The sequence below is a fragment of the Lytechinus pictus genome, chromosome 11 (genome assembly GCF_037042905.1).
Source record: "Lytechinus pictus isolate F3 Inbred chromosome 11, Lp3.0, whole genome shotgun sequence".
NCBI lineage: Eukaryota > Metazoa > Echinodermata > Echinoidea > Temnopleuroida > Toxopneustidae > Lytechinus > Lytechinus pictus.
In genome coordinates this window covers 7426445-7439700 of record NC_087255.1, presented here as the reverse complement: position 1 = coordinate 7439700, position 13256 = coordinate 7426445, and the positions used below count along the sequence as shown (strand labels likewise).

The following is a 13256-nucleotide window of genomic DNA, read 5'->3' as shown; positions in this document are numbered from 1 at the left end:
AGCTAGCAAAATGTCGATTCTGATTGGTTAAAAGTTGCTCCCGTTATGATAGTCAGCATATCGTTCTTATAGTTAGATTAGCCTTATCATTTCGAATTGACATTTGGATTTGGATAAATGGGCTGATTGGTTTGAGAAGAAAAAAAAAAGATGTTTATGATGAAGCGATATTTGAAATATATTCAATGGAAAAATAATCACAGGAAAATAATGAAATTCATTAAAATTTTGATGGCAAAACTATATATAGTCATGATAGCACACATTATAAAATAGATTGAGCAAGTTGTAATAAACCGGTTTTACAAATTTAACAGCATTCCTCCAGATTATGTTTTATCACTGATGGATGAATGTGAAAAATATGAAGTGTAATTAGATAATATCTTTATGTTATATAAATAAAGATTTTTAGATATCAAGTTCATTGAAATGACCTTTCGAACACTGTAAATGTTTGGTAATATCTTTCTCTTACCAAACGACAAAGTGAGCTAAAGAATATCATAACATATTATGTTCTATTTCGGACGATAATATTTTTCTGGTAACAAGTATTTTTATGGCAATGTGTAGTTATAAAGAAAAGATAAAGTAGAATTATTTCAAAGAAAATGTGTTTTTTAAGACTCAAAAGACTTGATCAAATAATAAAATAAATGCTAACAAGTAAAAGTAATAAATGAAAGTGATATGTGTAAGGTGTATTTTTTGGTGTTGATTTCTGACTTTTACCCCTTGAAAGTAATGAAGTGATAGAAAGAAAGGTACGTAGAGAGTCATAATCAGAAAAGGAGAGGGGCATTGGGAAAGAGGGAGAGAAGAGAGAGAGGGTCAGAGAGAGATTATGTATAGAGAGAGGGGGGGGGGGGGAGTTAGAGAGAAGGAGAAAGAGAGCGAGAGGGGGAGGGAGTTATTAAGACTTACATACTAGCGACTCTTTGGGCACGATCAAACTATCATCTGGGGCCCATCTTACAAAGAGTTGCGATTGATCCGACCAATCGCAACTATGGAAAGTTGAAACATATAAAATGCATATTTGTTTAAAAAAAAAGTTTAGATGTGAATGTATATCCATAAAGTCATTGATTTCTTGACAAATTGGTGTGTTTTCCTTTGTTTACAAAGGACATTTTACAAATTTCTTGTAGATACAATTATGACACTGATGGATTTCCATAGAGTTACGATTGATAGGATCAATTTGTAACTCTTTGTAAGACGGGGCCCTGAATAATAACTCGATGGTTTGGGTGTCCATAGTAAGACAAACGATTCACGCACACACACATGCACCCTTACACCCATGCCCAAATGTGCGCACACACACTCATACACACACATTAACTCTTTCAAAAATAAAAGACATTTCAATAAATTTTGATAATCGAATAGAAATCAATGTTTACATATGGAGAAGAAAGGGGGAGGGATGTGGGTTTCCGGGAGTGGGCGTTGGTACATGAGTGAGCGTGTTCGTGTATATGGTATAGGCCTACAGTGGGTTCGACTCCCTAACAGCACTGAGGCCAATGCCTACATTGGTCTTCACTTCCTAAACAAATATTTTTCATGGTTTGCATACCCTAAAAAACGCCTCAAATTTTACATTTTCATGCAAAAGAATAGAAAGGTATAATTTGTCTCCCAGTTTAGCATTGCTGATACCCTTTTCACTATTATGAGCATACATCGTCCGGAGCGAAAAACAATCCTAAAAGAGCAGGTGTCCACATGGACGTAACCAGATTTTTAATTCTTGGGGGGGGGGGGGGGCAAGAAGCGTAAATATTTTCGAAGAAACCTGAAAGCGAAGTGACCGAGCTTCTTATAGGGGGCGCTTTTGAATTTTCGAAAGTGAAAGGATTTCGTGCACACTTGTTGAATTTAATGAACATTTTCAGTAAAAAAGGGAGGTTTTCATAATTTCTGGGGGGCAACTACCCCCTGCCCCCGCTGTATACGGCCATGGGTGTCCACGTACTAATTCCAGTGCTTATAGTTTAAATGTCTATAATCTCGAGACTCTGATAGTTGTTTCGCATTTCATTTTAGAATATAGAGCTTGGTCAAGATTGTAAGATACATGTATATATATACTGTATATGATACGTGAATAAAACAGTTTTTTTTACACGATATTACTCTTCATTTTCATTGTATAATGAGAGGAAATCTTAAATAGGTACAAATACAACCCTGGTGCTAAAGATTGTGCAAAAACAAAACACAGTCTAGTTGGCAAACGGAAATTGCCCGTTTGTCTCAACGTCCCTCGTAACAACTAGTGGAAGTTAGGTTCCGGGGTTCTAGTTCCGTTCACGATGACGTCACCATCACAGACAGTAACCCGCAAAGCATTGAATATGCCACATCAGAATGCAAATTCACTTTGACAGCAACATACATATAGCTCTCTTACGAATTCTTCATTTTCAAAATGGCGTTATCCAAGAACAATCCATACAGTTTAGGAGACGACTTGACATGCGGGATATGTGAGGGAAAGCTCCGGAATGGACAGTTCTTGAAGTGCTTTCATACATTTTGTGATCAGTGTTTGAGGCAGGAGAAGAAACGGGAGTCGGGGAGACCCAAATCAGAAAGTTTCACTAGCATTGGAAATAGTGCAATTAGTGTAGCACAGGGTGTATTTAGAGTAGCAGCAAACCTATTTACATTGGACCCTGATGGAGAGGAGATTCAAGGTCTTCAACTCCCAGCCTGCCCGATTTGTAAACGCAATGGGAAAGCAGAAACTCATAATTCCAGGCAGTATTACTTTCCAAATATTTTTGCAGAGATGAAAATCGGAAATGTGGATTTCACGGAAAAACTTCGTGGGAAAGCTAAATCGAGTGATTCTCTAACCTGTGAGTCGTGCCAGGATAACAGTTGCAAGGCAACGTCTTTCTGCAGCGATTGCAAACAATTCATCTGCGCAACCTGCGTCGTGGCACACAAGAAATTATCCGTGACACGAAATCACTCGATCATCTCAACAGATGAGATCAAAGGAGGAAAGAACCTTGTTGACGTCGACAATGCTCACACATACACAACATGCAGCAGCCATCCAACGTCGCTCTCCACGAAACTGTGTACCATCTGTCAGGTGGCTATCTGCACTGATTGCGTGTCTTCCGAAGATCATCGAATGCACCTTTGTATAGATGTCAAGGATGGTATCAAGCCATTCCTGGACGAAGCAATTAGCATAGTCAACAGATTCACACCATCAAGGTTCGATAAAATGCTCATGGCACACCTTGAGCATAAAAAGGCCATTGCGGACAAGGCCGAAGAACTTCGGAAACAGATCATTGAAGATGCTGATATTGCCAGGGCAGAGCTCCTGCAGCAGCTCGAGGACAAGAAAATGTCCATGTTGGCGAAGGTGTCCAGGGTCGAGACTGACTCAACTAAAGCAACCAATGAGCTCATCAAATCTTTGGAGGAGCTTCGAGTAAAGGCGACCACAGCAGAGAACTACGTTGATGTCCTCAAGCGTAGAGGTACTGTATCCAATATATTGATGGCAAGACGTGGAGGTTTCCTAGATCTTCTGAAAGATCTGACAGCCGAGATTGCCAACAAAGAATCATCAAAGACTCAGGGAACCCTTCGATTACACACAACATCGTTCCCTTTCCCGCGATACCAACTCAAATGGTATTCACCTCTGTACTGTGAATGAATATTTTTTTTTTTTAAGGTGAGGGTAAAAAAATTGGTCCTTCTCATCATTTTTCTAGATGATTATTTTGCTCGGTAGTTCAAAGTGGTGTTCATATGATAGTGATGCTGATGTTTTCTGGTTTCGTTTTTGTTTAAATTTAGACATGCTCATACTTTAAGAAAGTGCACCGAGGCATGTTAAGGCACGCAAACATTAACAGATTCGAGATATGACAAAAACGAAGTATAATATACGATACGCACTATTAAGCCAGCACTAATTGGAGATTACGTAGCGTTATGTCTTAAAATATGTTTATCATGGTTGCATTTTATCATTGCTATGACAACGACAAGAAACAAACATAATAGTGATAATTATATATTGATACATGATGATAATAACAAGTCCTAACAGGTGTATATTAAACAAAAAGCGATAAATGTTGCATGTTAAAACTACACAATAAGTCTAACTCTGTACAATTAGACACATTATTGAATTAGGGATTTATTTCAAGAGAAGATTTTGTAGTTAAATATAGGTAAATATGGATTTCTGTTTACATAATTCAGTAATTTATGTTGAGTTATTGATACATCATATTCAAACCATTATAATTCGTTTTAAAAATCGTGTATCTATACCTATCCTAGTTCAATACAAGTCATTAAATACGACCAAAATTTGAAATTACAATGACTGGACTCTTTCATAAGATATTTAGAGATCGAAATATTTGTTCACGTGTTATATTTGGGTATGGACATGACATGAAGATATATTTAGAATATTATACTGAATATCTAAAGGAGATAAAATAGGGGCTAATGATAATTTAATGACATTATTTCTTAACGACATTACTTCATCAAGCAAAAATAACCCTTGAAACAATAGGTGTTCTCGTGCAAATCAATGTTATCATTTATGATTTTGTTGTGTATGATGAATAATTAATATAACCTTAAAGTTTTTTTTATTTACAAATTGCACTGATTTGAATACATATAATTTAAAACATTCATATATTTTGTAATGATCTTTCAATGAATTAATATATCAATCAAGAAAATTGATGTATAAATCAAATAAATGATAATTCCATTCACCAAACAACTATATATTGAGTCGTCCATCATAATTGACAGGGCCATGATACCATTTACCATCTACTAATTATATAATGACATTAAAACACAAACAGTGTTGCAGTTTCATTTACGAAATTATAAATGTACAATATGTCCTCTAAAACAAATTAGTCAAAGTGAATAGATCAGTAGACTAGTCGAAATTCATACTATAGTCTATTCAGAAATAAATGCGTTCTATATATGAAGAGCTCACTTGCAAAAGGGGTTAGGTCCATTTTTCATCAAATTGGTCTCAATGTATAGATTTTTAGTAGCTCTATAAGATGATACCAAATAAAAGTTGAAATTCCTATTTAAAAGTGATCAAAAATGGCAAAGAAAAATCACTTTTTTTTCAAAAGGGATTAGGTCCATTTAAGTTTAGTTGCAAAAGGGATTAGTTCCACACCGAATTTTTTTGGAAAAGAATATTTAAAAAAATATGAATAAAGGAAGATTTCTTTTATACCCAATTTTATGTTGTCATGGTAGGGAATCTTGAAAATTTAGTTTCGCATAAGAATATGCAATATAGGAGAATTTAAAAACAAATGATTTTCTTGGAGTGGACCTAACCCCTTTTGCAATCAAACTCTTCTGAAGAGCTCATTTTTCAAAAGGGGTTAGGTCCATTGTTCATAAATTTTATTGTTTTCTGTCACAAAACCTCTAAATTTTTAGTCACTTTGATGAAAACAAAGAAAATTTGAAATTTACATGAAAACGTGAAAAAAAGTGGCAAAGAAAAATCACTTTTTTAATCAAAATAGATTGGATTCATTTCAGTTTACTTGCAAAAGGGCTTAGGTCCACAATGATAATTTTTAAAAGAATTTATAGAAAAAAATTGAAGACAGGTAGATTTCTTTTATACCCAATTTTATGTTCACATGATAGGGTAGTACATCATAACAATTTAGTTTCTCATAAGAATATTGCAGTAAGTGAGAATAAAAAACATGTTTTTTCTCAGAATGGTTCAAAGTGGACCTAAGCCCTTTTGCAACTAAACTCTTCATATGACAAGAGAAATAATGGATAGATAATGGATCTGTTGCACACAGCTAACCCTTTTCATCTAGTCATTTAAGTAATTTAAGATAGTGACTCAGTTTCATGGAATCCCTTTAAAACAAGTGCACATTTGTCAATTCAACTAACCAATGAATTAATGTTTCGGCCAATGAGAGACAAAACTAACCCTTTTTAAACATCAAAACATGTAGGTGCATTTAAAGCTCAAAATATAAAGGCGATTATAGGTAAATATACGAGTACGCAGTGGCGTAACTACGGGGGGCATGGGGGGGGCACGTGCCCCCCCAATCGGCTGGCAAAAAAAAAAAAAAAAAAAAAAACCGGGGAAAAGGAGAAGAGGAGAGAGAAAGGGAAAGAAAGGAAGAAGGAAAGAAAAAAATTATTGTTCATTATAATGTTATATAATAATTATGTTATGTTATATTACATTTCAAAAATTTCATAACTTTATGAAACACAATTTGCTCAGGGCTTATGTCTTCATTGTTCCTGGTGCTCGCATTGTCTGTTTAAGGAGATATATAATCCTATTGTACTAAAACCTCCCGTTTTCAAGTCAATACACACCAAATAGATTTCCTCGCACTTAGAATTATTGTTTTATGTAGTGACATAATATGTCATATGGCATATTATGCTTCTTTTTCATGACTACTTAAAGTGATTGCCCCATATTGAGGTCTTAATATAAAACATTTCCTGCCCGTGCTTATGTTCGCATTAGTGGATTGGTGAGATATGTGTGCTCTTCATGAATTCCTAAAATCAGTCCTTAAAATGTCCCCTTTTCTGATCTGAATATCAAAAATTTTCAGCTTGCGCTTCGCACTTGCATCATTTGGTTAGTGAAATACGCATGGTCTTCATTAATTCCTACAAACAAGCCTTAAAATGTCCTCTTCAGGTCTGAATTTCCTATATTTTTCAGCTCGCGCTTCGCGCTCGCATTAATTGATTAGTAAAATGCGTATGATAATTATGATTACAATGACTGCAAAAAGTGCTTCATGTGCCATTCTAAAAAAATCAGTATGCGCTTGGCACTCGCATTAGATGACTATGGTGAGATTTGTGTACTCTTAATGGATTCCTTTAAAAAGAGTCCTTAAAATATTCCTGTTTGTGGTCAATATATACAAGAATTTCAGCTCGCGCTTAGCGCTCGCACCATTTGGTTAATAAAATACGCATGGTCTTTGTGAATTCCTACAAACAAGCCACTTCAGATGTCCACTTCAGATCTGAATTTCCTATATTTTATTAGTGTGATGCGTGTGATAATCATGATTACAATGACTAAAGGTGTTTCATCTGTTTAGATGTATATAATTGTAACAAAATCAGCAAGCGCTTGGCACTCGCATTAGATGACTATGGTGAGATATGTATGCTCTTAATGGATTCCTGTAATGTAGTCCTCAAAATGTCCCTGTTTGGGGTCAATGTATACAAAAATTTCAGCTCGCGCTTCGCGCTCGCATTGTTTGTTTAGTGAGATAGATATGTATTATGATTACAAAAATTTGCTTATAATGTCCCTTTTTAGGTCTGAATATAAAAACAAATTCAGCTCGCGCTCGCATTATGCGGTCAGTGAAATACATATCCGTTTAATGGCACTGTCCTTAAAATTTCTATATTAGGTCAGTTTATCTGGCAACTGAGCGCGCTTCGCGCGCTCACTAAGTGACTAAAAAAATTTCTGGTGCCCCCCCAATGCCGTGACCCACGGTACGCCACTGCGAGTACGTGAATGACAAATCAATCAATATTGATCAATACACTGTCACAATAATCACATAGATCAACAGCCGCACACCAATCTACGAATGATGAGATTTAATATTCAGTCAATAATTACTAATCATCATTACCAAAGATGTTTTCTATCTCACTTCAATAAAAATTGTTTTTACAACTGACGCAATATTGATCATTAATCAATCAATCATTTAGTCAGTCGGGTCATGATCTGCACACTTAAAATGTTGGGCAACATACTATCCACTGTGTTGGGTAATGCATGTTGGCAAAATAAATAAATATTCTGGGCAATTATCCAATTGAACAAATTCATTACCCAATTATTAGTTTTTATTACCCAATTTGGACAGATTTAACCAATAATTGAGTGGACAGTATGTTGCCCAGTTTTGGTTAAACATTTTGCATTTTTCCCCCAACTATTTTAAGAGCGTGCAAATGCCTCTCGATTATTCAAAAACACTTATTGATTTAGCAATCAATATACAGATTATAAAAAAAAATCAATTCCAAATCTATAATAAACAAACTTTCTTAGAAAGGTGGAGCCAAGTGGGTTACTTACAAAGTGCTAATGTTTTTTGCATGGCTGATACGGTTACACTTCGTAATTCCGAAGGTTCGTAATTCCGAAACACGTAAATTGCCTATACCTCGATGTTCGTTAATCCGAAAACGTAAAAGGGTTCGTTAATCCGAACATTTGTGGCATTTTTCCGAAGGTTCGTTTTTCCGAAGGTTCGATAATCCGAAAACGAAATACGGTTCGATGTTCCGAAGGTTCGTTAATCCGAAAACGAAATAAGGTTCGTGGTTCCGAAAGTTCGTTAATCCGAACGAAATAATGTTCGTTCTTCCGAAGGTTCGTTAGTCCGAAAACGAAATAAGGTTCGTTAATCATTACGATTTCGGACTAACGAACCTTCGGAATTACGAACCTCATTTCGTTTTCGGATTAACGAACCTTCGGAATTACGAACCTAATTTCGTTTTCGGACTAACAAACCTTCGGAATTACGAACCTTATTTCGTTTTCGGATTAAAGAACCTTCGGAATTACGAACCTTCGGAAATACGAACCTTCGGAATAACCGAACCTTCGGAATAACGAAGCTTCGGAATTACGAATGTATGCGGGCTGATACGATATAAAATTTAATGAAAAAAAAATTACAGGCGCATTACCTACCTACCACCGCCTTTCTTTACTCTTGAATTCCCGGTATGATAATAATAATAAAAAAGAAATATATTATTCCCTTGCGATAACAATTCATCAAAATGAAACATCTATATAAATTGATGTGACAATCAATCAAGAAAACCAAACAGGCTGACATTATCAATCATTCAAGCAAAATAAAACATGATACTTGAACATTCATTACCAAACAAGCAACATTGATTTCTTTCCATTGTTTGTGTACTTCCTGACAATGGTGTCTTAAGCCAAAAATGAGAGGGTAAATACGTGGAAATTTGTGCAAAATTTCTAAAAATCTGCCAGCGAGCGGGAACATTTTGTAATCATTTGTAATAGATAAATGTGATTTTGTGACACATATTGACATTATATTCCAAAGATATAACGCATTCCACTATGTATTGCATTTCCATTTCTCCTTTTTCTGTTTTATTTTTCTCTTTATCGTGAAACTTTTTTTTTTTTTTTTTTTTTTTTTTGGGGGGGGGGTCCATGGCCTAAGGCCATCAACAAAACAATGCCCTTGGTACTCGAAGCAAAGCAACTGCCAAGGACATCACATCACATTTCTTTGTATAATGCTTGAAATAGAAACAATTTCTTACACTACAAGATATTTTACCATAAGATATGCGTTTCATTACATTCTCAATAAATTATCAAGAATGAATGAGTAATACATATTATATTTATAAAAATAAATAAGTAAATAAATAAATAAATCAATCAATCAACCTAACATGCAATCAAACAATTTAACTATCAATCGATTGATCAAACAGTCAATATATACATATATATATATTTTTTTCTTTTACCAAGTGCACACCTAGTTACCAATAATGCATATAGCATTCCATTTATTTGAAAGCAGGATAAAAGAACAATCTAGATTAAATGCCTTGCTCACGGGCAGAGGTGCCGCGGCCGGGGATTGAACCCCGGACTTTCCATGTATAGCCTGGCGCCTTAGACCACTCAGCCACGGCACCTCCAATATCAATAAACAATAATCGATCGATCAAACAAGTAATCAATGAGTAAAACGGTCAATCAAGCAGGTGACCACAGTAAAACACAAGAAACAGGTATGAAGCAATGGTGTATTCAACAGACAAAACCTTACTATTACCTGAATACATCTCAGGAAGATACAATCGATGAGACGATATATCAATCAATCAATCAATCAATCAATCAATCAATCAATCAGTCAATCAATCAATCAATCAGATCGAAGATAACTTTCAACAGATTAGCGCCTTTTCCATGTAAAGGGATCTTAAGCCTACAATTGAGTATCTTGCCCATTTCATCAAACTCTGATTTATTGATCTACAATCAAAAGATTAATTTCTCATCCAACAGATTAACCATGTGAATAACCCAATATGTTCTAATTAAGAGTTTGATCTTTCTCCAGACGAAGTGTATGATTAAGAGAACATGCCTTACGCATGCACATGACGTCAATTCAAACTTATCTGTCATTAAAAGAAAATCTACAATCTAAGGTGTAGTTGTCCACACCATTTTCTTGATTATATTTGGTTGTCTTTCTAACGTAAACATCATCGAAATTAAGAAAATACATGAATTCTATACAAGAATTTCAGGACGCATCAGAGGCAACTTGACAACAACACTAGCCTAGTTACAAAATGCAGGCCTTCAGAGGATAAATATAACTGTTGAAGATTTTTCGCATTAATTATGCGGTGAGAAAAATTAGTTTATAAATTTTCCAGAAGGAATGCGTCTTTACCATGTTTACTAATTACAATGTTGAAGATTAATAGTGTTGCGCAGCGATCAAAAATATTTCAAGATAAAAAAAGAAAGGCTTAAGAATTACACTACTGAAACCACTGTCAGTTCCTCGTTTGAGTCAACCGTGATCGGACAGTCATTGCTGAACATTAAGATGATCTCATCAGGTGATTCTTTCTGTAGGCCGTTAGACTTGCAATCAGACGACGAGCTTATCAAGGTAGAATGACAAACTCGTCCTACGATTCCAGGACCGAAGTCCCTTCCCAGTCCTACCCTGTCTCTGGTGATGTAATACGGAACCTTGGGACCCTTCGAGCCACAGGATACCTTAAGACCAAGGCTGTTGGTTTGGAAGTGGTCAGGTCTTGAACAGAGGCATGACCTTCTGAAGGGTCTCTTCTCATCTCCGACATCCTTCTGTTTCCTTCTCAAGTAATTCAGATGAGTCGACAGTTTCGTGGTTTTACTGGGCTGGTCGGACGGCTCCGTAGTTCCACTCAGGGATGTGCCCTTTATATTGATTGGTCGCAAGAGATCGAAGAGAATTAGATTTGTTTGAATCAAATCACTCACAATATAATGTATTGAGCTTCATATTGATAATTCTATGATGCAATAAATGTGTCTAGGTAATAGTAACCAAAGAGTAAATGATGGGGGATCACCTAGACCAATTTAAACGTAGATTGGTAACCGATATAATCTACCAAAATATAGTAGTTGGCATAATGGCCCATGCAAACCTATATTATTGGAACCATCCACACAGTCTTACATGGGTTAGCTGGGAAAATATTCACACACTAAAATCTACGATTGTGTCAAGAATTGAAAATTAACTATGCACGACAAACCTCCTTTATAAAATATGGTGCATCTCCAAGATTTCTGGTTTATGAAGAAGACGATATAAAAGCATAAAATTAAACTGGCAGGTGTAGATGCTTATGTGAATCATAGTATTTCCTGATGACACCATAGGAACCATTAGACCATTAGAGTAGTGTTCTTTTGACCTAGCGAAATACTTTTGGATATATCAAAACAGAACTTGCCATCCACTAAGACTGAATACCTCACCTTAAGGAAGTATTTCCCTGACCCAGCAAAATACTTTTGGATATCTGATGGCTCTGAAAGATCGTGGCGTTTGGTACACGTACATGACCTTCCAAATGGGTTCCTCTCCTCCAACCTGAGCCTCTTCTTCATCTTGCGACGTGATGATGTTGACGTCCCCTTGGGTTTGGAAAGGGTTCCAGGCCCTCGACGGGTGAAAGAGATCTGTGTCAGTGTGTAAGGAAATAATTGACTTTAATATTAAATGTATAATAAATGGAATGTGTGTTGGCCCCAACCCAATAAAAATATGAAGTATTGTAACCACTATATCAGAGACTTAATTCCCTTCACACAGCAAGAGAATCAGTAAGATTTCCAGTACATTTGCTCGATTATCTTAATCGCAATCTCCTCGCATTACGATTTCAGGTGTTTTATACAATGAGAGGTTGTTGAGAACCTTAGTATTACAGTAAAACCGAATTGTTCTCTCATATGCTGCTATCAAACTGGCACATCAACAATGTCCTATGTCATGCAGAGAAACTGGTCAAGTCACCATAATAATTACCTCAACTAAATCGGAGTTTGCATTGGTGATGTAATAGGCGTCATCTTTTGACCTTTCTTGACAATGGTCTGTTGTTGATGACTCATCTTCTTCCGAGAAGTTGTCTTCTGCGCTATGTCCATATCCTTCGGAGTCAGATCCTGCATGAAGACTTGAAAGACCGTCTGCCTCACCAGATGAATTTGAGGAAGTCTCACCGGTGAAAGTGGCAGACCTGTTCTGCAAAGGTGATCCATCGGCTCCATTAGATACAGATCCAAGCGAATCAAAAGAACTATTCGACTCCTGGGTAGTGTCTTGATCACCGAGGTGAACTGTCATTTTTTCTGGTTCAAACTGCCCTCGGGAGTTGTTTTGAAGATTCCTTCGCCTTTCCAACTCTTTACCCTGACATCTCCGTCCAAGCCACAATAGTCTTTTAATTTCTTTTCGTACATTCAAAGGAACGATACAATGCAAGACAACAAATATAATTCCCTGGAAAACTAAGTAGCTCACCAATACCCATTCTTTGTACAGGATTGGTGATAGGGCGTACAGATATCCAAACGTAAAGGAAAGGCACAGAAGTACGAAATCAGATATTGTGATCCACACCGGCGCTCTGATCATAAGCCATAATCCTTGGTCATAATCAATTTTCCCTCGTTGAGGGTCTGGTGTTGATAGAAAATTGATCCTTATCAAGAGGTATAAAGTCACGAAGAAAAGTAGAGCCGCTATAGGTAGCACGGCTCCTACCAAGAACCATACACCAAAGAAACACCTGTTAGTAGTGGTTGAAGAAGTGAAGAAAGGAAAATAAAAGAAAGCATTTCCCATTTTAAAAGTAGCGCAAAATATATTTTGAAATGAATTGTCTAAGAGAAATTATTTTAAGTCAAATGAATGATCATTGAGTCTGAAGGACAGTAGTCGTTTTCGCAACCCGTCACATAACAAATAACAGCTGGGAAGTCTTTGTCGAAAACTAGTGTACCTTGGCAGCACTTTCGTCCTAAAATTCGGAGCTGAAGAAAAATTGTC

The 13256-nt window shown here is 36.1% G+C and overlaps 3 protein-coding genes across 4 annotated transcripts in view; 2 read left to right on the top strand and 1 right to left on the bottom strand.

Moving 5' to 3' along the window:
• LOC129271437 (uncharacterized) overlaps positions 1-688 on the top strand; it is an 11856-nt gene extending 11168 nt beyond the window's left edge. For both annotated transcript variants that reach the window (XM_064106535.1, XM_064106536.1), the window contains one exon: positions 1-688. This exon is cut by the window's left edge and continues 269 nt beyond it. The gene's annotated coding sequence lies outside the window, so the exon portion shown is untranslated.
• Positions 689-2443: 1755 nt separating this feature from the next.
• On the top strand, positions 2444-3700 carry LOC129271351 (E3 ubiquitin-protein ligase TRIM45-like). The gene has a single exon (XM_054908726.2). The coding sequence runs from the start codon at positions 2444-2446 to the stop codon at positions 3698-3700; it is 1257 nt and encodes a 418-aa protein (XP_054764701.2).
• Positions 3701-10675: 6975 nt separating this feature from the next.
• On the bottom strand, positions 10676-12606 carry LOC129271431 (uncharacterized). Its single transcript, XM_054908789.2, has 3 exons — positions 12231-12606; positions 11678-11881; positions 10676-11107 (listed from the first exon to the last, which is right to left on the bottom strand). Exons 1-3 carry the CDS (start codon positions 12549-12551, stop codon positions 10676-10678), a joined length of 957 nt encoding a protein of 318 aa, XP_054764764.2. The 5' UTR covers positions 12552-12606.
• Positions 12607-13256: the final 650 nt, after the last annotated feature.

Coding starts and splice junctions, on each gene's coding strand:
- LOC129271431 (XM_054908789.2), bottom strand. CDS start 12,551: ATGACAGTTCACCTCGGTGATCAAGACACTACCCAGGAGTCGAATAGT. Junction 11,882..12,230: donor CAAACTCCGATTTAGTTGAG/GTAATTATTATG, acceptor ACACTGACACAG/ATCTCTTTCACCCGTCGAGG. Junction 11,108..11,677: donor CAGGGAAATACTTCCTTAAG/GTGAGGTATTCA, acceptor ATCAATATAAAG/GGCACATCCCTGAGTGGAAC.
- LOC129271351 (XM_054908726.2), top strand. CDS start 2,444: ATGGCGTTATCCAAGAACAATCCATACAGTTTAGGAGACGACTTGACA.